Below are 26,710 nucleotides of genomic sequence, written 5' to 3' on the forward strand. Positions count from 1 at the left end.
ATAAAATAATTTTTTTTATTGCACTTCCACACATATAAAATTCAAGAGTGAAGTTAAGTGACAGGCTTGGAATATAAATGTTATGAAATCATTTTACCTGTGACTACGTAAATATTAAAAAGATAAAAATATACTAGTATCATAATAAAAAGGTTAATAAAAACAGACTAGATACATAAAAAAGAGTGTACACATACAAATAAAAAATGGAACAGAAGGTATAAAGCTGCTTATTGTAGTATAATCTGTTATACCTCCTGAGTAACTACATGCATTCAAATAAAACAACTACATGGCCAAAACATCATTTTAAGTACATATTATTTTTCAACTAAACTAAATTTTATGAAGCATAAGAAATTCACATACATAGACAAAGCAGAATGGTGGTGAACATTTTCTCTCTTCACATAGAAGCAGTCACAGAATGTGATAAGCTCTGTGCACCTAACAACACAGCACATTACAATATGCCATTTCACTCTTATGTCGGACATTTCTTTCCCATTGGGAAAAAAAAATATATATATATATTACTTATAATACAAAACTTGTATCTAATAGAAAGATAATATGCAGACACTATCCTTATTTAAAACTGTCATACACCATTTTATGATAATGCAATAAGCTGTCAGCTGTCAGGGCTGCTCAGCGTTCTTGCTTCGTCACTTTTTATGTTGTCAGTTGTATGTCTAGATGTTAAAACTCGTCCTACACGGAATGCATTTCTGCCACGATATGTGCCTCTATGTTGTCTACGACCTTGAACAGTTGAAATGCAGTTTTGTGTGTTAACATTGCCAGCAGAGTCATGTTGGTCCTGCCCAAGAATTTCTGTGTTGGTATTTTCTTCCTGGCAGTGGAGTTCTGAGGAACTGCTGCACGGCTCCTTTGGTGAATCGTTCTTCTGTTGTTGTTCAAAATGGGTACTCTCATTTGACGTAGTCACAGCTGCGTCACTCCTGAGAAAAGAAATAACAATGAAAAATATGATCAGTTTATATAATTTTAAAAATAATATATGATAATAACTACAAAAAGATATGAGAAATACTGGTACGTAAATGAATGACGTCTGTACCAAATATGTAATCAATTAAATCCGGGACTTTAACCCTTTCTACCCTGACATAATTTTGAAAAAGGAGAGAATAAGTTGCAATCATGTGACACTTGCTGCCAAAATCTACACTGCAAGTAAAACTGTGCCTATGTATGTAATATTGCAAACAAGCTATCTCCTCATTATGTCACACTGAATAAATCAGCAAAATGGGAAGCCAGATATTTTATGTAACTGTATCATGACAAAAGACCATCTGCATATGAATGATAGTCAAAAAACCAGGAACAAAGTGTACTACTCTAGAGGTATTTCAATGGGAGCTGTGGTTTAACAACAAGTGTACGCTTCATCAACATGCTGATCACTGTCTGTCTCATTGCCGGACCAAGGTTTGTGCAGTTGCAGTTGAGTCACTATTTTTGCATTAATAACAGCTCTTCTAACTGTTTTGTTAACTACTACGATGACTGCCACTGACTTTCCATGCCCCAGATGCCAGCAGTTCTATGTAACTGTGTAAGCCAACATTTCTGTAGTAATGTAAAAATAGGATAGATATATTGTAATACAAAATAACTGGTCTGCATTGAGATAAAACAAAACTTTTGTTTTTCAGCCACAGGCATATATATTGATGCATTTTTTGAACTGTATACAGGGCAAGATTCAGTATCATATACAGTGGCACTTTCTTTTATAATGCGAACAAACAGCAATGTGACACATTATTCGTCAATGAAAAAAAAGAGTACACATTCCATCAGATAAAGCAAATTGGAAAACTAACACAAAGATATTTAATTAAAATTCTCTTTTCACTTAAGACAGAAAAAGTTAACTTCCAGGCAACATACAAGTGCTATGTAATGACATTAAAAAAACAATATTATTAAAAATAAGCAATATTACATGAGATAACAGATAATGAATAATGTCACTATACAACTTCGAAGATGGGAATGTCTTTAAACATTACTTACAGAAATCTGAGTGCACTATGCAGTTTTAAATTTGTTTGAATATATTGGAACATTATTGTGTCATATTTCTCAAATATATGAGGGTATGCAATACACTGCCTCTAGAATCCTATCACTTCCAATTTACAAAAAAGCAAGGATGAGTCACTATTGAAGCTACTGTAATGATAACAAATTTTAACAGGTGACTACTTGAGAAATGTTTACATTTATAAACAGTTCTTGCAACCTGGGTGAAAGTAATGTGGCTAAAATGATAACACGTTTGTGTCTGTGTATGTATGGATGGATATGTGTGTGTGTGTGTGTGTGTGTGTGTGTGTGTGTGTGTGTGTGTGTGTGTGTGCGAGTATATCCTTTTTTCCCCCCTAAGGTAAGTCTTTCCACTCCCGGGATTGGAATGACTCCTTACCCTCTCCCTTAAAACCCACATCCTTTCATCTTTCCTTTTCCTTCCCTCTTTCCTGACGAAGCAGCTGCAGGTTGCAAAAGCTCGAAATTCTGTGTGTGTGTTTGTGTGTTTTATTTATTGTGCCTCTCTACCGGCACTTTCCCGCTTGGTAAGTCGTGGAATCTTTGTTTTTAATATATTTTTCCCATGTGGAAGCTTCTTTCTATTTTATTTATATATATAGTAAGAAACACTGAAATTGTTTGTGTGTGTGTGTGTGTGTGTGTGTGTTGCTCAATACTTTCTCTACACAGTAAGAGGTTGTTTTCTGTATCTATTTGTTTTCATTCCACTGCATTAAGTAATTGGAAGAGACCCCTAACAGAAAAGGAGAAAAACAAGCTTACAGGGAAAATATATGGCAGTATTGATGATAATTTTCCTAATAACCTATTCTTAAATGAACTTAGGAGAGGAAAAGGCTTGGTCAGAGCAATTTATTATGCTGGAGATGAGCAGTAAAAAACTTTATGCATAAAATGAAGATGTTTTAAATACAGATGTCGAATGTGGAAGATAGGAAAAACAACAGGAAGCAGCTGTTGATTCTGATTTTTTGAGGTCTTGATGGCAACTGTAACAACTACGAAACTGACATCATGAGGGAAACAGCCAACAGGAATTTGATCTTTTTAAGTCACACAAATACCTGCTAATCAAATGTGACAAGAGTGAAATGAGAGGAGAGAATTCATGCTATAAATTCAACCATAGAAATCTTAATATCTGAGCTGGTACGAATTAAATTCATTATGAAAGCAAAAAAGGTTGCTGTACACATTGTTAATGCTACATAATTATCCAGGAAACTCACCTGATGCTGTGAGGGAGAGGAGTAGTCATTGGCCTGTGACCATTCATGTTAGAGCACTGGTTCTGCAGACCAGAGACCCTGGAACAATTACACATGGACTATTAGGCATTGCATCGGAATAATGGATATAAGATACAATAAAACAAATTTACAATGATATAAAATATAGTTTGTAAAATTAATCACTCAATGGGTTGGCTAAATTTTCACTGGAAGTTCATCACAGCAAAAAACTGGCTACACATGGCACAGAGAAACATTTTTTTATGCAGAGAGCCAGCTATAGTTTTCTGTTTCATTATTAGCTATTTCATAAGTAAATTATACTCAGGGGCTAGGAGAAGATTATCATTATGACAAGACTGCATATAATCAATTTTCCATGTTCATGTGCTTATTTGCTCCTAACAAATGATTCTACTCTCCTTTCTACACATAATGTCTCATATATGTCCACATGTACAAAACTTTCATTGTAACTCAAAAATCAAATTTATATTGTATTAATTTGCCAGTGAACAATCTAAGACAACTGGAGCCTTTTTAACAGGCCCCAGAATAAGATATATCTTATAACAAAAAACTTTTTTACATTGGTATTAATACTATTATGGGATCGTCTACACAAGGTATATAAATTATGTCTGCATTAGCTGCTGCATCGCTTACAGTGCTAGATAACTTACCTCTGCACAGAGCCACCACCATTTAAACCTGGAAGTCTGGCTCCACGACCCCGTATTGGCCGACCAACACTGTTAATAAGAGAACCTCCTCGACCTCGGCGAGATGGGATTCCCACTGGTGATGGCTGAAAAAAATTAAAAGAAGAAAATGAATAAAACAGATCTCCTTAGGCAGGGATGAATATGACACTATGAATGTTCATTGTATCAGTCAAATTATACAATTGTATTGTTAAAGTCACTGTTGCAACTACAATTTTTGTAGTTCCTTTTTTTAAAATGAAGCAAGCAATGACATATGACTCAGGTCAGGCATGCAAAATTTAAAATTTCTCCAAAGAAATGTGAGGATGGCACATAAATGTCACTCAAATCTTTATCTAATCTGAATAATTGCTTTCTCTATGATCCCTTGATAGGACACTAAACCAAGGAAAGATTTACTGAACATTATGCAGGAATGTGCTTTGAACATGTGGCAAATAGGAAGATGAATAATGGAAGCTGATAAAGTTGATAGTGATTAGTTTGGGCAACGGCTGAAAAAACTGCCAGAGGAGGATAGAGGAAAAAATTTCAGAAACCCTAGCAAATCTCCAAGTATTAAACAAAATTGCCTTGAAAAATCTGCTTAGCTACTAATGATATAATTCTTGAAACTTCTTGGCAGCTTAAAACTAAATGCCAGAGCCAGTGCCAGTGCACACTCTGGTCCAGTGTTGATACAATCCTTAACTTAAATGCATGAAATGCTACTGTTGATTTACTTCTGAAGCTGCTACAGTTGATACATGTTTTCATACTTTTCCTCCCATTCTTGAATATGTCAAAAGAATATTCTTATACAACTCATGTTGATATGTAGGCCACATCAAGAAACACCAGAATTCTATGCGTATTAATTTAATAGATACTACATACTTGTAACAGTCAATTTATTTATTGGCTGTACTGGTTTGGACTTTACAGTCATTATCAGTAGCCTGTAAGTGTTACCAGCAGCCCAAAATGCTTCTTGGCCGATGGCCAGATTATGGCAGGAATGAACATATCCCCAAGGCTCATACTAACATAGTACAGTAAGTTCACTCCTACGATACTCTGACACAGCCGTCGGCCAAGAAACATTATGCGCTGCAACAGTGACCAATAATGGTATAGTCAATGAATGAGCAGTGTATGGTACATACTACATACTACGTGAGTCATGTAATCACAAACTGTAATTATAACCATTTTAACAACACAGAATCAAGCTCAATTTGTCAAATATGCAGAAGTGCCTCGGTTTTTAGCTGATCATCATGCAGCATATAAGATGATATCTTTTATCCCTACTAAAAACAGTTTTCTATTTGCTTCAATAAGAAACTTACATTTGTCCAATTTTGTTTACTGCGGGGATTATTAAGCATCCTGGGTGGGACCTGGTACTGTTCTGGCCAATGGGAACCATTGGCACAATGCTGTTGAGCCGGGGCCGGTCTCGTGGGTTGATTGACTCCTTGTGCAGTGGCCAGAAATTTGATAGGCGGTGGTGGTCTCCGGAAGTCGGGTTGAATTGGTAAGGCAGGTGCTGTAGCTGACACCACGGGGGCTGGTGACCTGACGGGTGCCTGTCCACGAATCATAGCAGCTTCCACGTCTGACACCCAAGGCCTCAGAAGGCGAGGTGGTCTGTCTAGTCCGTGAGTCTCCCGAACTCCTGCTTGCCTCTCTTCAGCTTCAGGCGATGCTTTGTGTGTTGATAGTAGACACTGCTCGTCCGTCATTGATTTCTGATGTTGTGATGGGTGTAACATTTGTTCTTGGTCCACAGCGGTTTTCTGATGATTTTCCTCTGTCAAATTGTGAGGCACTGGTAAATGTGAGACTGGTGGCGTATGCTGCACCACTCCCTGTTGTAACTGGTTCACACTCTGCTGTTGTGATGTTTCTGGCACTGGATAGGTAACTGGTACCTGAGACTTCATTTGCAGTATCTGCTGCTGAGACACTGTTTGGTACTGGTGGGATGCCAGTAACTGTTGAGAGGGCACTCGCTCGTTTTCTGTAGATGGAAATTTCTGCTGCTGCTGCAACGGTAGCTGCTGATAGATGGTTGCAGGTGGATAATGCTGAGATGCCAGTTGCTCATTCATTGTAGTTGGAAAATGCTGTTGCAACTGTGGTTGCTGCTGCATGGTTGGGGGTGGGTACTGCTGCATGGCTGGGGGTGGGTACTGCTGGGATGCTATTAATTGCTGTGGCTCATGCTGTGTGCTCGGTGGCTGGTACTGCGTCATATATCTTTCCTGGGACTCAGGTGGCGTCTGGTAGTTCGGTGTCCATTGAAGTGGTACGAGCATATGTTGCTGCTGAGCCACTGGTGAATGTTGTTGCAGCACTGGTATTTGGTCACCAACTGGCGCCTGATGCGTATACACCCCTTGTTGGCCTTGCGCCATCGTTTGCTGCTGTAATCCAGACAGGTATTGCTGATTCACTGGTAACTGAGGCTCCACAATTTTTCCCCACTCCTGCTGTGTTGGCCATGGTTGGTAGAGTGGTGCTGGACAGTAGTTCATCGATGTACTCTGCGATGATGGAGGGCAGTAAAATGGTGGTGATGTGGCATACATTGCAGGGTTGTTATGTACACCTGGATAATTGTAATAGGGTGAAACTTCACTGGGTCTCAGAAAGATTCCATACATTGCAACATTTGGCAAAACATATTCTCCATGTGTGGATGCAATTTTTTGGATTGCGGGTGGTAAATTATTTGCATAAGGATAATTGTATATGCTTTTATATGGTACTTCAGATAACTGAAACGTTGATGGGTACACATCAGTACTCCAATGTTCTGGATTTGAAACTGATTTATTTGGGTGGACAGTAAGTCCACATAACAAATCCATATCTGGAAGGTTGTTCTTATCTGGGAGAGCATCACTGGGTGAATTTGCAGTTGTTGTAGATTGTGAGGAACTGTCTGGTCCGGGCTTGGAATTGCTCGGTAATGGTACCGGTGTTGAGGCTCCGGAAGACCTGTAACAGAGAAAAGTGGCTTTGTCTCATCTTTCTGCTCCACTGCTGACTCAAATGTGCACATGCTCTGATGAAATAACTATCACTCTGATGAAATAACTATATACCAATGTTTACTGTGTACAAGTGTTGCACAAAATTGATTACATTGATGTGAGAATAAACTGAACTACTACATTTCATACAGGTGTGAATTCCATGATGAGATTTGGTGTAAAAAATTAGCACAAATTAATTTCATTTTTTCCCTCCACTGAAAGTGCTACAAATAGATAAAACATATTATTTCCTTCTTCAGGGACAGTTAGAAGTGTGCAGCAGCTATGGCAAAAGAATCAGTTGTAGCAAGAACAAGATTCACATCCTCACTTAGACTTTCTGTGTTTATCTCAAAGCACACCTAGCAAACACTGAAATGACTCACTGAAAGAGACTGTAGAAAAAGTGCTGCTCCATTCTTATTGAACTGAGGTCATATTCAATCTCCAAAGAGATCATTTTTGTCTGTATATCAAACACCTATCTTTTCTTTCATTTCTTTGTTTCTATCTTCAATCCCTTCTATTTTATCACACAGTTAGCCATGTGTGAAGGAAGTGATCTAGACATGATTTCCATATTTCTAGTGAAAACATGGAATCTAATTCCATTTTGCTACAAGCTTGAATCTGATAAGAGTTGTATGGTGTTAAATCAAGATCCACATGTAAAGACTATATTTCGACTTACGTTAGGCCTGAAAATCATCTGCATTCAGAGCTCAGAGAAGTGATTAAGTTAGTAGGAAGAAGAAATAGAAAAATAATGTCATTCTTATCAAATAACTGTAAAACTGTATCCACATGGGAGAATACCTTTTGAAAGTACAGTAGAACCCCTCTAATCCGACCTTGGATGGACCATCACTCTGGTTAGCTCAACCATGCTCAGGCTTGTGAGCCTGTGCTAACATTTCACTGACTGGACGGCTGTTGGGCCATTGTTGCAGTGTCTATCGTTGTGCATATTGTTATACTGTAGGTTGTTGTGCAGTTTTATCCTTTGTTGGGATTGAAAAATGTCATTGATTGCTTTATTCTGCGTTCTCTACAGCACTTATTACTGTAGATTCATTGTGTGTACAGTTGTCTGTTTTTCAACATGTCTTGATTCAAATGTAAACACATAACTTTTTCACTAAATGGAAAATTAGCAGTGCTACAAAGACTGAACGAAGGTGCATTGCTCCAAAAAATTGCAAAGGAACTGAATGTAGGTGTTATCACAATTAAGGATTGGAGGAAGAATCAGAAAGACATCAAATCCTATACAGTTACAATTTATGGTGAAAACACTCTGAATAATTGAAAAACATTAAAAAAGCCTAAACTTGAACTGCTTGATAACACATTGTGGATGTGGTTTTCTCAAGAAAGAAGGAAAGGAACTCCAATACCCGGGCCAATTCTCAAAGAAAAAGCTATAGTTTTGCAGAAAAAACCGGAAGCCAAAGGTAAATTTGCTGCCAGTGAAGGCTGGATTGATCATTTGAAAACCCCTCATGGTGTCTGTGTGTTTCTATTTCTGGTGAAAAACTATCTGCTATTGCTGCAGTTGCTGAGGGTTTTTCTGTTAAGTTTCAAGAAATTGTAGAAGAAAATTTAACTGTTACCCTGCCAAGTGTATAACATCAAAGAGACAGGAACGAACTTCAAAATGTTGCCACAAAAACGCTCGCAGCTTCAAATGAATCTGTGGTCGGAACAAAACTTATAAAAGATAGAATAACAGTCATTCCTTGTAGCAACACAGATGGTACCCACAAGCTCCCCTTGTTCATCATTGGCAAATCTAAGAAGCCATGGTCATTCAAAAATATAAACTTATCTTCCTTTCCGGTTTATTACCGCAGTCAAAAATCTGCTCGGATGGACAGCAACTTTTTTAAATCCTGGTTTTTCAACGAGTTTGTGCCATCGGTCGAAAAAGACTTGAAGCAAAAAAATCTGCCTGTTCGTGCTCTACTGCTGTTGGATAACGCACCATTACATCCGTCTAAGGAAGATTTGCAGAAAGAAGACATAAAAGCTCTCTTTCTGCCTACTAATGTGACCTCACTCATCGAACCAATGGTTCAGGCCATTATCGAATGGTTAAAACGGATGTCGCAGAAAGTATATCAGCTAATCTTGGAAAAATCTGAAGGAGGTCATAACTTATTTGAGGCAATGAAATCCCTGAACATCAAAGATGCTATCTACACAATCGCTGCAGCATGAGATGAACTGAAACCTGGCACACTGTGGAAATTGTGGCGTAAGCTTGGGCCACAATTTATGACTGCAAATGAGCATACTGAAGATGAGCTAAACACGCACTGGAAATTGTTAAAGATCTACAACCTCTGGAGCCGAACGTCCCTGCCAATGAAGCTGAAGAGTGGATCAACGAATGTGACACTTTTGAAGAGGTCAATGACGACCAGATTGTTGCCGCTGTTAGCCAGAAAACTGTGAATGAGCACTCGGATGCCAAAGACGAACCCCCCATCCGTATTTTACACAATGATGCAAAAAACGCTTTTGACGTTGCCCTTCAATACATCGGGCAGAATCCAACTTCAACTCCAATGCATGTTTTGTGGATAAAAAAATGGAGGGACACTGCAGCTAAATCTAGAATAACATCTGCTAAACAAAAATGTATCACTGACTCTTTTTCCAAGTAATTTGTTTTCGTTTTTAGTGTAAAAACAATGCATACAGTATAATCATTTCACAGTTTATACATACAGTAGTTTATTTCTTTGTAAAATAATTCTTTTTTATATACAGTGTGTAAACATTTTTTAGTTTACAGTATATATCGTTTATATGTTATTAAGTACAGTACAGTACTGTAATTTATTTGTTGTTTTTCCTTTTAAATCCAATACATATTATAGTTTGTGTAGACATTTTTTAGTTAATATATTGTTTAACACTGTGTAAAAAACATCCTTTTTGTATTACTGTAGATGTCTTTTAGTTGTTTAATTTTTTGTACTAAATGTCCTTTTATATTTTTTGCAATAAATATTAGATTTTTCGGATAATCCGACCATTTTTCATTCCAACCATGGTCCCCGTCCTGAAGGTAACAGATTAGAGGGATTCTACTGCAAATATATTTTTGGTGAGAGTCTTAGTGCTAAAAAGAATTATAGGTACTACCAAACAGGAAAAGAAATTAAATTTTCAGCAATCAAGCAAATATGCTACACAGAATTACAGATCTGACAAAAAAAGTAAACAAAATCTAAATTGCAACAACCACACAAGCTGTATTAGTCTTAACAACACACAGTTGAAAATAACATGTCTGTTTTGAAGCCGCTGACATTTTTTCTAAATAAAAGTACAATATGTATATATACACGAGGCAGAACAGAGACCAGTTAACAAATTTCTTTCCCTTAGAAGCACATGCTTCCGAACTGGCCCGAACAGTTAAGCATGTGAGTATGGGGGCAAATCACTCTTAGCATAACAGTTGTTCATCGATGTTGTCATGGTTAATGCATTCTGCAATTGTAATCTTGCTGCTCTGCACTAAACGGGCAATGAGTGTGTGTGTTATTATTATCATAGAGCCTTTAAAAAGTTCAGTCCTGTTTGTAAGTTAATGTTTCTCTTGATATGAACTCTTTTAAGAATAGATGGTATGCAGTCAAATTTATGCTGCAACACATTAACATTTTGTGGAACATAGCACCAGGAACTCGGTTGCCTTTTTCATCATAGGGATCAGCTAGTTCCTCCTTCCCAACAACAGAATCTCCATACTTAGGTGACATGCCCTAGTTCATCATCATAGGCTGTGCTGTTTCCATCACTGGGTCTAAGTGCACTAGGTTCCCCCCCCCCCCCCCCCCCCCCTCATACTTCAACTTATTCAGTTCTTGATTATTTGCATCCATTTATGTTGCTCATTCTTCTTTGTTTCCTCTAGGGTTACATTTCTGTTCATTTCTTTCTTGTTTGTTTATTCATGTTAAGCTCTCTCTTCTTACTTATCGGCCTCATACAGTCTGGTCTGTTAGACCATTGTTAATTCCTGCTCCCACCCCATGAGTAGATTAGAATTTTTAATAATTCCAAAAATTAAAATTCAAGTACAATTTTTGTTTATTATGGTCCATTAGCCCTCATTCAGCTATTATTGTTCTGGTGACTGTCAAGTAAATACTTCTCTGCTATCACAAGGGTTGTTATATTGTGATAGACTAACATTTCTAGGACCAATTTGTTACAGTGCATTTTTGTATCACATGACTGTAATGTGTGTTTTCATCTCTTAACTAGGAATTATATGTTGCATCATTAATGTGCCACATCTTTTAGACCAACCATTTGGTCGATATGAAATCACAGAATTAAACTAGATGGAATGTCGTTTCTGTTAAAAAGTCGTCATCTTCCCTATTAACTTAAGTGGCTAGGATAGCGGGCAATGATTTTTGTGAATTACAAAAACATTTTATGTTTAGCAGAGGTGTGCAAGCATTTGCTAGATGTAATACTTTGTAAGTATATTTGGTATTCTGTTATGGATTATTCTTTGGCACATGATATAATACATTCCCTTTATATCTATACATTTAGTACAGCATCTGTTGCAGCTCCACTGTTTAATGCTTTGAATGTGTCTTTACTATGGAGTAACACTCGTACGTGGCAGCAGACTGATAAGTTGAAAGTTTATTGTATTATTATGTAATTAATAAGTGATTTCGCTCATGTAATGTAAGTTTATTTCATTAAACTGCAATTTTCTTTGTACATATTTACCTTGGTAACCTAAAGACAGTTATTCTTTGCATGTGTACAAAGTATCTCCCCCTTCTGCTAATGTTATAAAAACCAGCATGCCTGCTTGAGGGTTAAGGAAGTTAGTCTCTTGGTGCAGAAGCACAATTAATATTAAAAATCCCAGAATGGGATTATGCGTATTTTCTTGCTTTTCAGCATAAATTCTTCCTTTCTGTGTAAGAGTTCATCTGGTATCTTTTTGAATATAATAATCACAGTATCCATTATCTATTTTTTCTCAGATCTTTCTCCCCAGAAGTCCTAAAAGATCAGTCTACATACATGTTCATCTGGACAGGGTTGGAATATAAAATCACAATATCTAATCTTATGTGAAAAGCAGAACAGCTAATGCAAGAGTGCTATGAGTGTGAGAACACTCAGAGGAATATGCAGTAATTCAAAGATATTTTCAAAACGCTGCAACTTGTAACTAATTTTGCAAAAAGTATGTGCATACTCTACCCAAATAATTTTTCAGTATAATAAGAAGGAAATGCCTGTAATAGTCACTCACGGTATGTAATCTATCTGCTGTTGACCAACGCTGGGTTGTTGGCAGGCATCAATAGGCTCTTCACAGAGGGTAGATGGAGTGCTGCACGTTTCAGTTGGCATACGCTCCTCTTTGCATCCCTCCTCATTTTGTTCTACCCTCTGGTTGCTAGCATCTGATGGTACTTCTAAGGTTTTTATAGTTGAATCGGCAGCATTAATGTTTTCTTGATTTGTGGTACTCACTTCCCTGTAAAAATATAACAGTTTTCATTACTTATCTCAGCCATCACACTTGCATTTTATTGAGCAACCCTCTACTTAGTTTTTATTCAAAAATGTAGCATCAGTCTCCAGAAATTACATTGCATATAATAAAACCTCTTTCCCCACGTACTTAGCATATATGTGTGAGTTTTGTTTAACAGATTTGGGAAAAGAGTTTTCTGCAATTGCAATAACAATGTTGTCAGGGGAAATATAAGAATCAAACATAAATCATAGATATTAAACTTTCTCACAGATTATACAGGGTGACTGTGTGATTATGTTACAAATTTTCAGGGATGATGGAAAAGACCCAGTCAAAAACTGTAGGTGAAAATTGTTCTCATACCTCTGACAGCGGGCTTCGTCTACTGCAAATTCTTTGCTTTCCTGAATTTTGGTAGGAGGTAGTATGGGCCAAAACAAAAACAACAAATCTAGTAAGAGTGGGCCCCAAAGGGCTATGAGCATTTGTTCATCTTTGTTGGCTCTTAGCTGTTAAGGTATGCATTTTAGACCCCATTTTCACAGGACATTTTTTCTTGTTTTGGCCTGTACTACCTCCTCCCAAAATATGCAAAGCAGCAAAGAGCTTACAGTAGAAGACGTCCACTGTCACAGGTATCAGAACGATTTTCTCTTATAACTTTCAACTGGGTTGTTTCGAGACCAGGGTCCTTTACTACACATTCTAACATTTACCTTCATCCACAGTCCCTACATATTTGTAACACCATCTTGAAATCTCCCTGTATACAGTGTTTCTAACCTAAAAAGTTATGAATATATGCAGCTTCGTGTGTTAAATAACAAACTATGGATGTTTACGATGTAATGAATTTTTGGTACACTGGTGGAATCAACAAAAATTGAATCCTGCTTGATTCCAAATAACCTCCTGTAACAGTTATCACATTCATAAATGACAGTATGAAAAAAGAAAAAGTCAATGAACTGTCATGTTATGTTTGCTTTCGATCACGGGCCATCAAATAGCACGTACATCTGCAAAAGTGGAACACCTCCCTTTGTTTGTTGAGACATTGCAGAGTTACTCTATCCAACTGCCGACACATTGTGTTGAGTAGTGAAGCTTCTGTGTTGCTCAGTTGAATATACACGATGGGCATGTGTAAAACCAAGGCATAGCATGAACTTAACTAGAAAACATTGAGAAAGAGAGGGATTTTTGAAGGGACACTTGTGCTATACTATATGACGAAAATGGTATTACTGGGAGTGGAGGAATCGTTGCAAGACAGACGACCTCAGTAAATACACATTGTTTCCTGCCCATTGCCAAATTTAGCTAGGAAACAATACAGCTCCCACAGTAACACACCATTGTAGCAGCCATTGTGAATGCATTGTTGAGTACAGTGAACTTGGATAAGGTAGAGCTCATCAAACCCCCCCCCCCTCCCCCGCCAATAAAAAAATCACTGTCGTTATGCTATCAACATCTCATGCAAAAAATATCAAGTTATATTGTGTGTATAGTAGACATTTATCATGAAGATAGGCTGCAGCTACAGGTGATTGATCATGTCCTTATGCCTCCAGAATTACACTCAAAAAAATATTGTGAATATAGAAGAGATTTCTCTTGTCTGAGCACTTAGTGATGGTATACAGGATAACTAACAGTATCAAAGTGGAGTCAGCACATAGAGACTGGCTACTGTTCTTGGTAGAATGTTACATTTTACTCTCAAATAAGCACGAGGTGGACAGATAGACACGTCAGCAGATATGTCCAGCAAGTTTGAGTTTCTTTTTCTTATTTTGTTAACGAACAGCTCAAAAACATACATAGCAAAATTTCTAAAAAAAGTGAGATGCTTGTACAAAAGGCTTGATTGGAAGCTGGTGTACTCACGTGTGGTGCTCTGGCTTAGCAGGTGTGTCCTGTTGTGTGCAGATCACAGAGGAGTCCTTGTTGTGGTGCTGCACTGTTCTGGGAGATGTCGTAGCTGACCGCTGCTGCTGTGGCGAGTTGGGATCCTCTCGTGAACGGCGGCGGCGGCCTCGTGTCTGCAACTCTCTGAGTGTCGGCCACTCTTCGGGAGACAGTTGCAATGTGCCATTCTGTTGGTCTTTCTGTGGCTGGACCACAACATGGGGTGCTATTGTGTTTTCTAATGGTGGCAATGTGGAATGTGGAATGTCTACTTGCGGGGAGGTACCAGACATCGCCAGTGGTGCCTGCAATGGCACTACTGGTTTGAACTGACCCTCACCACCAGATGTCGTATCTGGGATCACAGGTGCTGCTGTCCCCTGCTCGTATTCTTCCAACTTCTGCATTGCTACTTTCTGCCCCTCCAGTGCATCAGATGTTCTCCTGTTGACATTATAAGGCATTACTTAAGGTGTTCTCATTACGACATGAAAATGTCATTGAAATTAAGGTAGACATTATAAATGTTCGTAGCCCAAACCACAGAGTAGTGATATACCAGATGTCTCTCCTTAAGAGTCATCACACACATCTTCTCTGATGTTTTGGCAGATATTTGCATTTTTTTTTTTTTTTGCCTTGCGTTGTGGAGTCAGCCCAAAAAAACACTGCTCATCACATCTTTGATTGCAACACTAAATTTCCACAGAAGACAGTAGTCTGTTTGTGTTACAATTGAAATGAAGTTTAAAGCAGAATTTCACACAACCATTCGATGGAGAAGTAAACAATTAGTTTAGTGTGATGTTCACTTTTTTCAGTATTTATTAACAGTGACAGTAAAATAGGAAGAATAACCAGTACACAAGCAGTGAATCACATCCAGCTCTGCCCTGCTAACACCATGCAGCAGTACTACACCCTTATTGCCAGGGTACTGTTTTACTGTCCCTGTTAACACGTATGATAAAATAAACATTGCACTAGGCTAGTTTGGGACCATTCTATTGAAGAGCTACATTAAGTCCTTTAAAAATCATTTTGTTTACAATGTAAAACACAATGGCGAATAGCATCTGCTTGGGGTGACTGTATCTACCCATTACAAAACTGGAATTACACATATCTGCCAAAACACAAGAGAGGATGAGGACTGACAAGTCTTAGGAGAGGCACCCCTTATACAGGATGAACACAATGTGCTGCGCATGCTGTCAAAATCAAACCTGATGATGTGAAATGTCATCATAATATAGTTTTTTTTTTGCTGATAAAACATGCCAAATAAAAGTCTAACACCTAAAAATGACAATAGTTAAAGAAACGAGTTCTTCACAATATTACAAACAAGGGAAATGAGACAAATTTGATACAATAGGGCTAATATATGTAACTGTGTGGTCATACATTTCTAAGTCACCAGCTACATAAATGTGATAGTATGGGGGTGTGCTGCCTGCCTGTCTCTTGAAGGTACAGTAGAGCGTCGATTATCCGAACGTCAGGCTTTAAATATGTCTGCTTGTGTCTGTGTATGTGCGGATGGATATGTGTGTGTGTGTGTGTGTGTGTGTGTGTGTGTGTACACCTGTCCTTTTTTTCCCCCTAAGGGAAGTCTTTCCGATCCCGGGATTGGAATGACTCTTTACCCTCTCCCTTAAAACCCACATCCTTTCGTCTTTCCCTCTCCTTCCTGAAGAAGCAACCATCAGTTGCGAAAGCTAGTAATTCTGTGTGTGTGTTTTGTTCATTGTGCCTGTCTGCCGGCGCTTTCCTGCTTGGTAAGTCTTGGAATCTTTGTTTTTAATATACTTTTCCCATGTGGAAGTTTCATTCTATTTTATTTAAAACATCTTGTATACTATGATGAAAAAGTACAGATACAGATGAAAACAAAACAACAGTGATATACGTATCCTATTACACTTTTTAAAATTGGACAACACCATTGTCATGTCTGAATAAAATTTAAGATACTTTAAGATTTTCACTAACATTATGTCACAACTTAAAACATTCGAACACAAACTTGTTTTTCATGAACATCACTAAATAAAGATTTTACTTGATGTATGTGCGATATATGTTACATTTTTGTCACATAACAATAGCCAGGAAAGGGACCACTCTCATATAAACTACATGGGAAATGTAAATAGCTAAAACTTAAATGTAGGCTATATTTTAACCGGACTTGACAAGTTTTATCTTATCTTGTACTAAATGTTGTACATGGGAGATAATGAATGCACAAATTATTCAGTCACCAAAATCAATTCATGAAATGGGCTAAAAATCCCATGTGCAAGGAAAACTGCCATGCATGCTATCTCTCAATGACAAAACTGTCTCCACATGGATAAAGGAAAGATATAAAGAAGCATTACAAATTTTTGCAGCTTACATCAGAATGGTGCACCTGTTAAGCATGTATTGTTGCAAATTGTAAAGATGTTAGGGCTTCCGTTCCTTAGTGTGGAAAAACTTTATAATGGTATCATACTTCAGGAGACATGCGTGGTTCACAGCACAAGAAACAATCATTAACCTGTCAGAGATTCCTCTCTTGTTGTGCAATTACTGAACAACCGTACACACTTGCCATTATTTAACGCATCTCAACATGACCAGCAATGTCGCATATTTGAGACGAAGGAGAGCTCAAAGTGACATGACGTGTACTCACCATGGCTGTGTATTCTGCTGCACCTGCTCACAATTGCTCTGCTGCTGCTGACGTGGCTTCGGGTGATCCATCACAAATATCTGCAACAAACTGTACAAAATTAGCTCCTTGCAAAAACTAGGACACTTTAGGACAATAATTTTCAAGTATGCTAACATTAATACTAAAAATTACTTGCTATACTGCTCAACACAACATTACTGATACCTGTAAGTATCATGACAGCTGTGTACAGACCAAAAGACTTTTCCCAAGGTGTCAGGATTCACAAAACAATGGATTAGTAGAGCAAATACGAAGTATGGTCATCATGCCACAGGGAACAGTTCTGGGATAAGTGTGCAAGAGCTGCAGCCCAAACGCTGAATTCTAATCGTGAAGCAATTGCTGAGAATTGCACAAATTCGGGCGAAATTGGAAATCTGTACAGAAATTCAGGAAGATTTGGACATAATTTCTGCCTAGGCTCACTGAATGGCAGCTTCCTTTAAATGTGAATGAACGCAAAATAATGTCTATACACAAGAGAAAGAGCCAGGTACTATCCAATTACAAATTTAGAGGTGAACATTTTGAACAGGTCACATTGTATAATGCCAACAACAGGTATGAAATCAGACACATCCTTAAAAACAGTACTAGGGAGGGTGAATGGAGGGCTTCCGGTTTTCTTGCAGGGTTCTGGGGAAGTGCAGTGCATCTCTTAATGAAATGACATACTGGTTAGAGTACGTATAAGGATACATAGCTAAGCATTTTTCCTTGTACAATATGTGAATGGAATGGGACACACTCATGATAATATTGTTGCAACACACAGTACAGATAGACAACACAGTCATATGCTTTCCACAAGTACAAAAAAAGGATAAAAAACAAACAAAATCTGACTGACATGGCCATCAGACTTCAATAAGAATTGTAATATTTCCAATGACAAAGGAAACAAATGCTAACAGCTGTGAATATTCCTGAACTATCAGTGTAATAAGTCACACCTGCAAGATACTGAAAAAAATTGTTTACTGTAGAATGAAAAAATCCAGAGGCCAATATTGGTGAAGAGCAATTTGGATTATGGATAAATGCAGAGACACTAGAAACAGTACTGACTCCATGACTCTACTTAGAAATTGGGATGAAGAAAGGGAATACTGTGTTTATAGCATTTGTAGATATAGAGAAAGCTTTTGATAGTGCTGAGTGGACTACACTCTTTGAAATTCTGAAGATATCAGGGATGAAATACTGGGACTGGTAGAAACTATTACAAGGACCAGACTGTAGATATGATAATCAAAGGACATGAAACAGGAGCAACGATTGAGAATGGAGTGGGATAGGATCGCAGCCTATTACCAATGTTATTTATTCTGAGCACTGTGCAAAAAGTAAGGGAAACCAAGAAGAAACTTGGAAAGTTCAGATAGGAAGACAATAAAAGCTTCTAAAATGTGTTGCTACAGAAGAATACTATAGATTAGATGGGTAGACTGAGTAACTAAAATCACTAGGCCACATCCCAAGGCGTCAACAAATTGTCAATTTAATGAGCGAGGGGGTGGTGTGGGCTGTAGAGTACAGTAATACCAAAGTTCGAATGCAATATGGAGGTGAAATTGACGTGGGTTGCGGTAGTTATGCACAGATGAGGAGACTTGACAGGTCGGACTGGAGATGAGAGCTGCAAAAAACCAGCCTTTCGACTGAAGACCACCCAAAACAATTATCACTGAAACACATCGTGGACGTCTTAGTGTGATTTACATAATTACTATGCAATTCATGCTTAAGTTTATTTAACCAAAGGGAGTCTATCATTATATGACGACAAGACAAAGTTCTTGAGCCCAATAAACAATTTAAATATTTACGAATGAAACCAACTAGGACGCACTTCGCAAACCACCATAAGGTGGAGCGAGGGAAAATGGCCACCTGTACGCCCCTGTCTTAGCTTTCGCGGTCCTTGCGCGAAATGGGTGTCGGTGGCAGCCACAGTTGCAATCGTTCTGCAATAAGCCGCAAATGCAAGTTCTGTAAGTTACCTCAAAAGTGTGTCGCGATAAGAACATCGTCTTCCCTCCAGCGATTCCCATTTAAGTAAGTACTACTCGCCTGCTGATCGAATCTGCCGGCAACAAATCTAGCAGCACGCCTCTGAATTTGCTTCAATGTCTTCCTATTATCAGATCTGGTGGGGATCCGAAACACTCGAGCATTACACAAGAATAAGAAGCACCAGGGTACTATAAGCGATCGGTTTTTTATATGAGCTACACTTTGCTAAAATTCTCCCAATAAACCGAAGGCTAACATTAGCTTTCCCTACTACCGTTCTCGTTCCATTTCTAATCGTCTTGCAACGTTGCGTCTAGAGAGGAAGAACTTGGAATACATCAACCAGATCGTGGACGATACCACCTGCACCACCTACAAAGAAGCGTGGCAAACCACTGCCAGCCCCACTGATGGTTGAAGACGTAAGAAGAATAATTAGTTTGTATGAAATTATACGGCTGAATGTTTTAGTAGACAGCTGAAGAAATTCAGCATTCTCCTCTCGAACCCAGCTCTCAATGGCGTCAAAACTGGCGGTGCTCTAGGCCAAACGAGTGGAACTACGGTTCATAAAATTTCTAAGCGTTTTCTCGGATCCGGCCAGTGTGGCCGAGCGGTTCTAGGCGCTTCAGTCTGGAACCGCGCGACCGCTACGGTCGCAGGTTCGAATCCTGCCTCGGGCATGGATGTGAGTGATGTCCTTAGGTTAGGTTTAAGTAGTGGGCGCTTCAGTTTGGAACCGCGCGACCGCTACGGTCGCAGGTTCGAATCCTGCCTCGGGCATGGATGTGAGTGATGTCCTTAGGTTAGGTTTAAGTAGTTCTAAGTTCTAGAGGACTGATGACCTCTGATGTTAAGTCCCACAGTGCTCAGAGCCATTTTCTCGGAAAAGCGACCTCGTCCATACCGATATCTCATTTCATCCAAACCAGGACCCACTTTTCTTTTTAATTGAACACTCTCGATTGCTTGATTATTCGTTAACAAGATATTTCGAGAAATCTAAAAGGCGTCTGACGATGCACGGAGTCTTAACAGTCGGCTTCTTACTGACTCATGACCACCGTGAGCTATTTACCAGCAGACTCAAAGGTCAAATAAAGAAATGAGTTTGTAAAATACAAATGCATTCTATACTTCTTTGTATATATACTATTCCACACTGTTCGTGAGACTGTGCGGCTGGTCCCGGCGGAGGTTCGAGTCTTCCCTCGGTCATGGGTGTGTGTGTTTGTCCTTAGGATAATTTAGGTTAAGTAGTGTGTAAGCTTAGGGACTGATGACCTTAGCAGTAAAGTCCCGTAAGATTTCACACACATTTGAACATTTTTTGAACACTGTTCGTGGTTGCAGTATGTCGCTCTTAATATCGGAATACTGACTTTGGCATGTGCACGAAATTTTTGCCATTTGTCCTTAAAAAATAAATAAATCTCACCAATTCGTTAAATCAGACAGTGCTATAAAAATTTCATACGACGGTATCTTAAATACTGTGACAGGTTTTCTACAACGGCGAAAACTGACTGCTTTACAATTCACTTTCCCCTCCCGTGTACGAGATTCATATCAAGACTGCACAAATCAGATTCTCAGCATTACTCACAATTGTTATTCACGCTTTCAACAATTCCTGCTTTACATACATGTCCTATTCATTCCCTCAAACGTTATATCACATCAAAATAATAATAAACAAAATAAAAAAATTTGTACTTTTGGAAGCCGAGACTACTTCGTAATTTATACATTTAAAGCATCGTTTCATTAACATTGTGGCGACAACTTACTCAGTTTAAGACATCCTCTGATGTACTTACAAAAACAAATTAGCGTCTGAATGTTGACTGTAATGCGAAGTTATGAATTTCAGTTAGGTTTAGTAATTTTCACTATTTCTGAAACTACGTCAAATATAACATCCTTACAATATTTAAGTATAGTTATTCGAAAAGGCTCTACAAAACTTCACATTATCAGGTAATTTGCAACGGTCTGCATTAATTCCCATGCACGAGTGCAAATTAGACGTTCTGCTGTGTGTACATGTAATTTTAGGGCAGCATCATTCAGCCAGCAGAGAACGACAGGTGTTACTGTCCAGAGCGTGAGAAAGCGTATGACGCGGCAGCAACAGCCACTGACAATCCTACATTTCCCAAGCGTCAATCCGTAACGCTACGCCACACGCTCTTTCAAAATTGAAACCAGCATCCCTGTTCATTAGGTTTTCAATCTTTATATTGATAGGCTCCTTAATTACGTTGTGCCATAAACCTTGCGGTTGCACCCCAAGACAGGTCTCACCGTATTTCGTTTCAGGACTATACCTGCGGCAGTGTTCGGCGACAGTTGAGTCCTTACGGTGTTAGAAGCCTATCGAAATAAAGATGTCGAAAAACCTAAGCAAAATCACACCCACGGAAGCTGGAAAGCGCTAAGAGAGGGTTCGTTTCACGGAATATTAATACAGACGTAAAAAAAAAAAAAAAGCATCACAGATCGTAGTGGACGCCTAGCTTATCTATGAACTGCGATGAGAAATGGTTGTAGTCTTGGCAGCACAACTCGCAACGTACGGAGACAGCTGAGTCCGTTGTCTAATGCACAAACTGGAAAAACAACCTGGCCTAGCGCTAAGCAGCACACCATTAATCAGTGACACCGATTAAACACCACCTGGGAATTTGGTTACGGTTAATCCTTAACAAAAAATGGTTCAAATGGCTCTAAGCACTATGGGTCTTACAAGGGCCAACGATTAGCAGTAATTGTGGAGGGTGAGTAGCGAGTCTTCAACTTCACCGCTTTAGAAATAGCACAGAAACTTATATGGACGACTGAGCGGAAAACACTGTGATAGGTGCGCGAAGATCCATCAGGATATGAGTACAGTGTCAAAGCCACTAGAATGGTGCTGATATAGTAAGAGACATACTGACTCACTGTAGACAGCAGTCCAGGTCGCTCCTTACTGTTACATATGTATCGCGGTAGATACTTTGACAGACAAGCCCAGAAAATTAGCATTCACAGCCGCTAATTCCCTACGTACAACCAGCGCATTGTACTATCGGCAAAACGCGTGATTCTCGGCTGAATTAAAAGAACGACAAGGCCGCTGAAAGTTTATGTAAATCGTTGTTGATATACGTTAAACACTAACACTCTAAGCCCTCACATTATATCCACTGAGTAGACACTGCAAATTTGGAAAGATGTATTCAACTCTTTTTAGGTGCGGCACAAAAACGATTTAGTCGAAACAAGTACGAATTTCTGTCAAAAGATTCTGAAAGCTGGTGGTGTCATATTGAAACAGTATGGACATGACTACGACATCAATCTGAGCGACAGAATTCGCAGGCTATTCAAGGAAACATGAAATGCAATGTAAAAACAAACATGAAATCTACCTCGATTTCCCTGTCACCAGGAAAAAAATGAATATATTTTATATCGTAATAGCCCACTCGAGCCAACGGAAAAGATCATACACTGAATAGGATTATATGGTAAAGGTAGGACACCTGATCATTACGTAACAGGGAATCCGTACTCTTCACATGTACTAACCAAGTCACACTTCAGTTTCAGTGCTCGCGACATTCATACACTGACACAAGCCACTGTTTATAAGAAACATCCTTTGCGGATAAAAGTAAACAGCTTGCCCAGAGTAATATAAAATAACCTCTTCTATGGGGACCGGAATAATTAAATCAAATAGACACAGAAACTTCGCTGAGTTTAACATTTACACATGTTGACACGGGCTACGATCGTTCATTTCAAAACACTAAAATACATTTACTTAGAGACTTCCTGTGAATTGTTTAAACTTTTTCAAGTAGCTTTATCGTAGACAAATTCCATTTCATTCCCCGAGACTATTGTGGAAAGATGCAGGAAACTGTCTGATCTTGTGGGATAGGATTGAAATGTTCGTACTTCATCCGCCCATCTGAAACACTAGACAAGTTAATCAGATGGTGGACGCGATTGTTTGCTAAAGATAGGAAAAGTTGTCTTCAAATTTTATGTAACTAACCAAGTCAAATTTTTAACTTTAGTGCTTTATACATAGAACTACCAGTATGAATCAGAAGAAGGACTTTGCGGACATGCCCAAAACAGCGAGGCGCGCTAACGAAGCGACAATAGCGTCCCACAGTGGACCAGAAATAAATGTAGAAATGTCGCTGATAGTTCAACATTCATATTTATAGTGTCCCGCGCCAATCTCATTGACGTCAAACATTAAAATTTCGACAATTACATTGTACTTTTTCATACAGCCGTTCGTAAACAAAAATACTTTAGTTTCTACAATATTTGTCATACTTGCATTGAAACACAAACACTTCTCGTAACTACATTCGAAAGAACATATTTTCCTGAACTAGTCAGCAATTATTTTGAGTGTCAACACAACTATGACAGAAATTAAACACACCGAAATGAATACTGTGCAAGGGCCTATAACTGCCGATAATCTCACCAATCTCACGGTGGAATCTGTAAACAAATACTCGTTTCAATAATAGCCAGCGGACATTTGCGCAGAATTTATCGAGCTAGAAACCACATAAATATCTTTACAAGATGCTCAAATGACCACACAAGTTTTCTGAGGATAGTATTAATATAAAAAATAATGCTGGAGAAACGAACGGTTCGGCCATGGTTACCATAGTAGACTCAACCGAAAGGTTGGTTACTTCAGTATAGTTTTTACATTATGACTCGATACTTTGTCTACTGACTCTGGCCGCGGAAGCCCACACAATTACGCAAATTCAATTAATCGACGGAAAAAACAGTACAGAACTGTACTATTTTTTCACCGATCACTGCGCGACGACGAGTTTACACATTTCACACATTAAATAACACTAATAAGCATTCACGAGGACAAATATAAAACGGGCCTTTTCCGCCAGCCTGCGTAAGCAAACTACACGAAAAGAATTGAGTTACACCGGTTGATAAGACTTTACACTCTTTTACAGCGAAGTCGTTAAAGATTACCAGCGGGTATGCCTAAGGCACAGAAAGGCCGCTGTTACGAATAAATGCGAATACATTGGATTCCTCGTAAGGCCGCTGTCAGCCTCGTGTCGGAAAAGAACGACCGTGATAGTTGCAGGTCCTACGGCAACGACTCGGTGTTGCAGCTCCATAGACGACTATTGTTTTGGTCTGCAGCCGGTTGCACACCGCAGATGAAATCCGGCAACAGCGCTTCCGGAGACTTTCTTTCGCCTATTGTGCCGTAACTCATATGCCTGTGACAACACATTTTTCCCACGAATCTCACACCATCGAGAAGCAAAATTCGCAAAACCGCTGGCGCAAATCACAGATACACGTAATATAACGATAGCGTTGACTCCTCCATCACTCGGAGCGCACTTGTCGTTTTGAGAAATTGGCTACTGTCAACGAGTATATCAGCCGTACTCGCTTTTAGATTTTTGCGTTTTAGTTGCAGATTTTTGTACTAAATTCGGTGACGCCGTTTCCTTACATACTGAAGCCGAGCTCGTTTAGTTTCTGGTACCGATACTTATATTGATTCATTTGCTGCAAGAATTATTTGGCAAGATAGCAAAAACTGTTAGCGGAACCACAAATGCGTTTGCTATTCATGTCACAGTAAATCAGAAAGATTAAATGTATTAGAAACGAATATTATGGAACACCCGCATTATTCACTACACCCGAGCTCGAACGACAACGTTCAGCTGCGAAGTAAAATCAATAGGAACAAGCGAAAAAACTTAATACAGGTCGTTGACAATAATAATACACGGGCAGATTCTATAAAAATAATCAGTTTTTTAACAAGACAGCCATGCAGAAGCCATGCAATACCAACAACACGATACTGATCTACATTTACGAAGTCCTCCCTTTTACGTTGGCGCTAGTGACTATTTGCACAACACAGAAAATATCTGCTCACTTCATAATCATCTCCATTCATGCAAAGCACCAAAGAACACCACAACATAAAAAAAAGCATTTGCTTACTCTGCCGAAATGAACATCATATACATTCCAGTAATTCACGCAGAGAAAACGTACTAGAAGTAGCATAACATTTACAGTTGACTGCACGTCATCCTCTACGCAGTATTTTTCAGTAATACTGCCTTTAAAAATGTCACAAATGCAATAGTCTCATAATAAGATAACTGATAGTGTAAGTTAAGAGCGGCAGAACAAAAGTTTTGCAACAACGTCAGCACTCACAAAGTCCTAAAAACAAAGGCGCTTCCACAGAAAAAAATCTGACTGCCATTGATTTCTAATGAAGCAGAGAAGCCTTCCTACCTCGCACTAGAGGAATTTTCAAAAAAAAGATAAATACACGGGTAGCCAAGTGCATCGACCGATGCGCAGCGAAGGATCGTGCAAAGTGAAGATTAACTTCTATCCTCAATTACAGATTCAGTGGCAAATTTCTGTTCTAACTCTTTTCAAAACTAACAGACCCACCAAGTAGATAGAGCGACGTGCGAACTTATCTTTTAATGTCCTCCCTACATGAACTGACACTGATACCCGAACGAATGCTAACCACGCAAACAAGCACCCCGTGGCAGATCTAATTGTACGCCACTTCAAACAATCACAGAATTTCCATCTAACAATGCACTATGTTTCACTAGTAAGATTCTCCGCCGCCATCAAGAAACTGACATTAACATACCGGGTAGCATCTGCGTATTTTGAACCATAAAAAGAATGCACGCCGTGTGTATCTTCGAAGAATGCAAACTAACTGAAAACGGGTCGCATAAATTATGCGCAGCATGCACATTACCTGTTCGCTGAGTCGCTGCAGAAACGTGTCGGCAACAAGTGGTGTCGTAGACGACGTCGAGAAGAAGCGCGTAGGTGGGAGAGATAAGTCAGCGAGAGTAGACCCTTCCGCTCCGAGCTCCTTCAAGAAACTGACGTCCGCTGAGTGCTTCCCCTGAGTACCGCACGCACGCACGCTAGAGTGGTGCTACCTAGTAGTCCTCCTGGCAACTACAAACTCTCCCCTCCCCGCCGCCCTCTCGCTGCGTCCCGTTACTCAGACGCGCCAATGGCAACGTAAGGAACGAGATCTTCACCCCTCCCCCTTCCCTTAAGGGATGAGAGCTTCCCTCCCTCAAGGGATGAGAGCTTTCCGCATGATGCGACAATACCATTGTATCTTATATTTGCCATCTTCATAATTATCTGCTCCTTAATACTAAACTGGCTGATTTCGATGGTTCCAATTTGCATGGAATCAAATATGTACAAATTAATTATCATGCGTAAGAAATAATACGATAACACACTGAATCCTCTGGAAGCATCAGCCACGAAAGGGCTTGATACCCGACCGCATTGAAAATAATTATTCGCCCGGGGAGCTAAATATTTATTTCCTAGTTCAG

The 26,710-nt window shown here is 39.0% G+C and overlaps 1 protein-coding gene across 1 annotated transcript; it reads right to left on the bottom strand.

Annotated features, from left to right (window-relative positions):
- LOC126335721 (histone acetyltransferase KAT6A-like) lies at positions 1–26,176 on the bottom strand. Its single transcript, XM_049999176.1, has 8 exons — positions 26,104–26,176; positions 17,211–17,290; positions 14,504–14,968; positions 12,380–12,607; positions 5,377–7,033; positions 4,001–4,125; positions 3,315–3,392; positions 1–965 (listed from the first exon to the last, which is right to left on the bottom strand). The coding sequence occupies exons 2-8, from the start codon at positions 17,279–17,281 to the stop codon at positions 635–637; spliced, it is 2,955 nt and encodes a 984-aa protein (XP_049855133.1). The 5' UTR covers positions 17,282–17,290; positions 26,104–26,176; the 3' UTR covers positions 1–634.
- Between the last annotated feature and the right edge of the window lie 534 nt (positions 26,177–26,710).

This window comes from Schistocerca gregaria, chromosome 2 (assembly GCF_023897955.1).
Source record: "Schistocerca gregaria isolate iqSchGreg1 chromosome 2, iqSchGreg1.2, whole genome shotgun sequence".
NCBI lineage: Eukaryota > Metazoa > Arthropoda > Insecta > Orthoptera > Acrididae > Schistocerca > Schistocerca gregaria.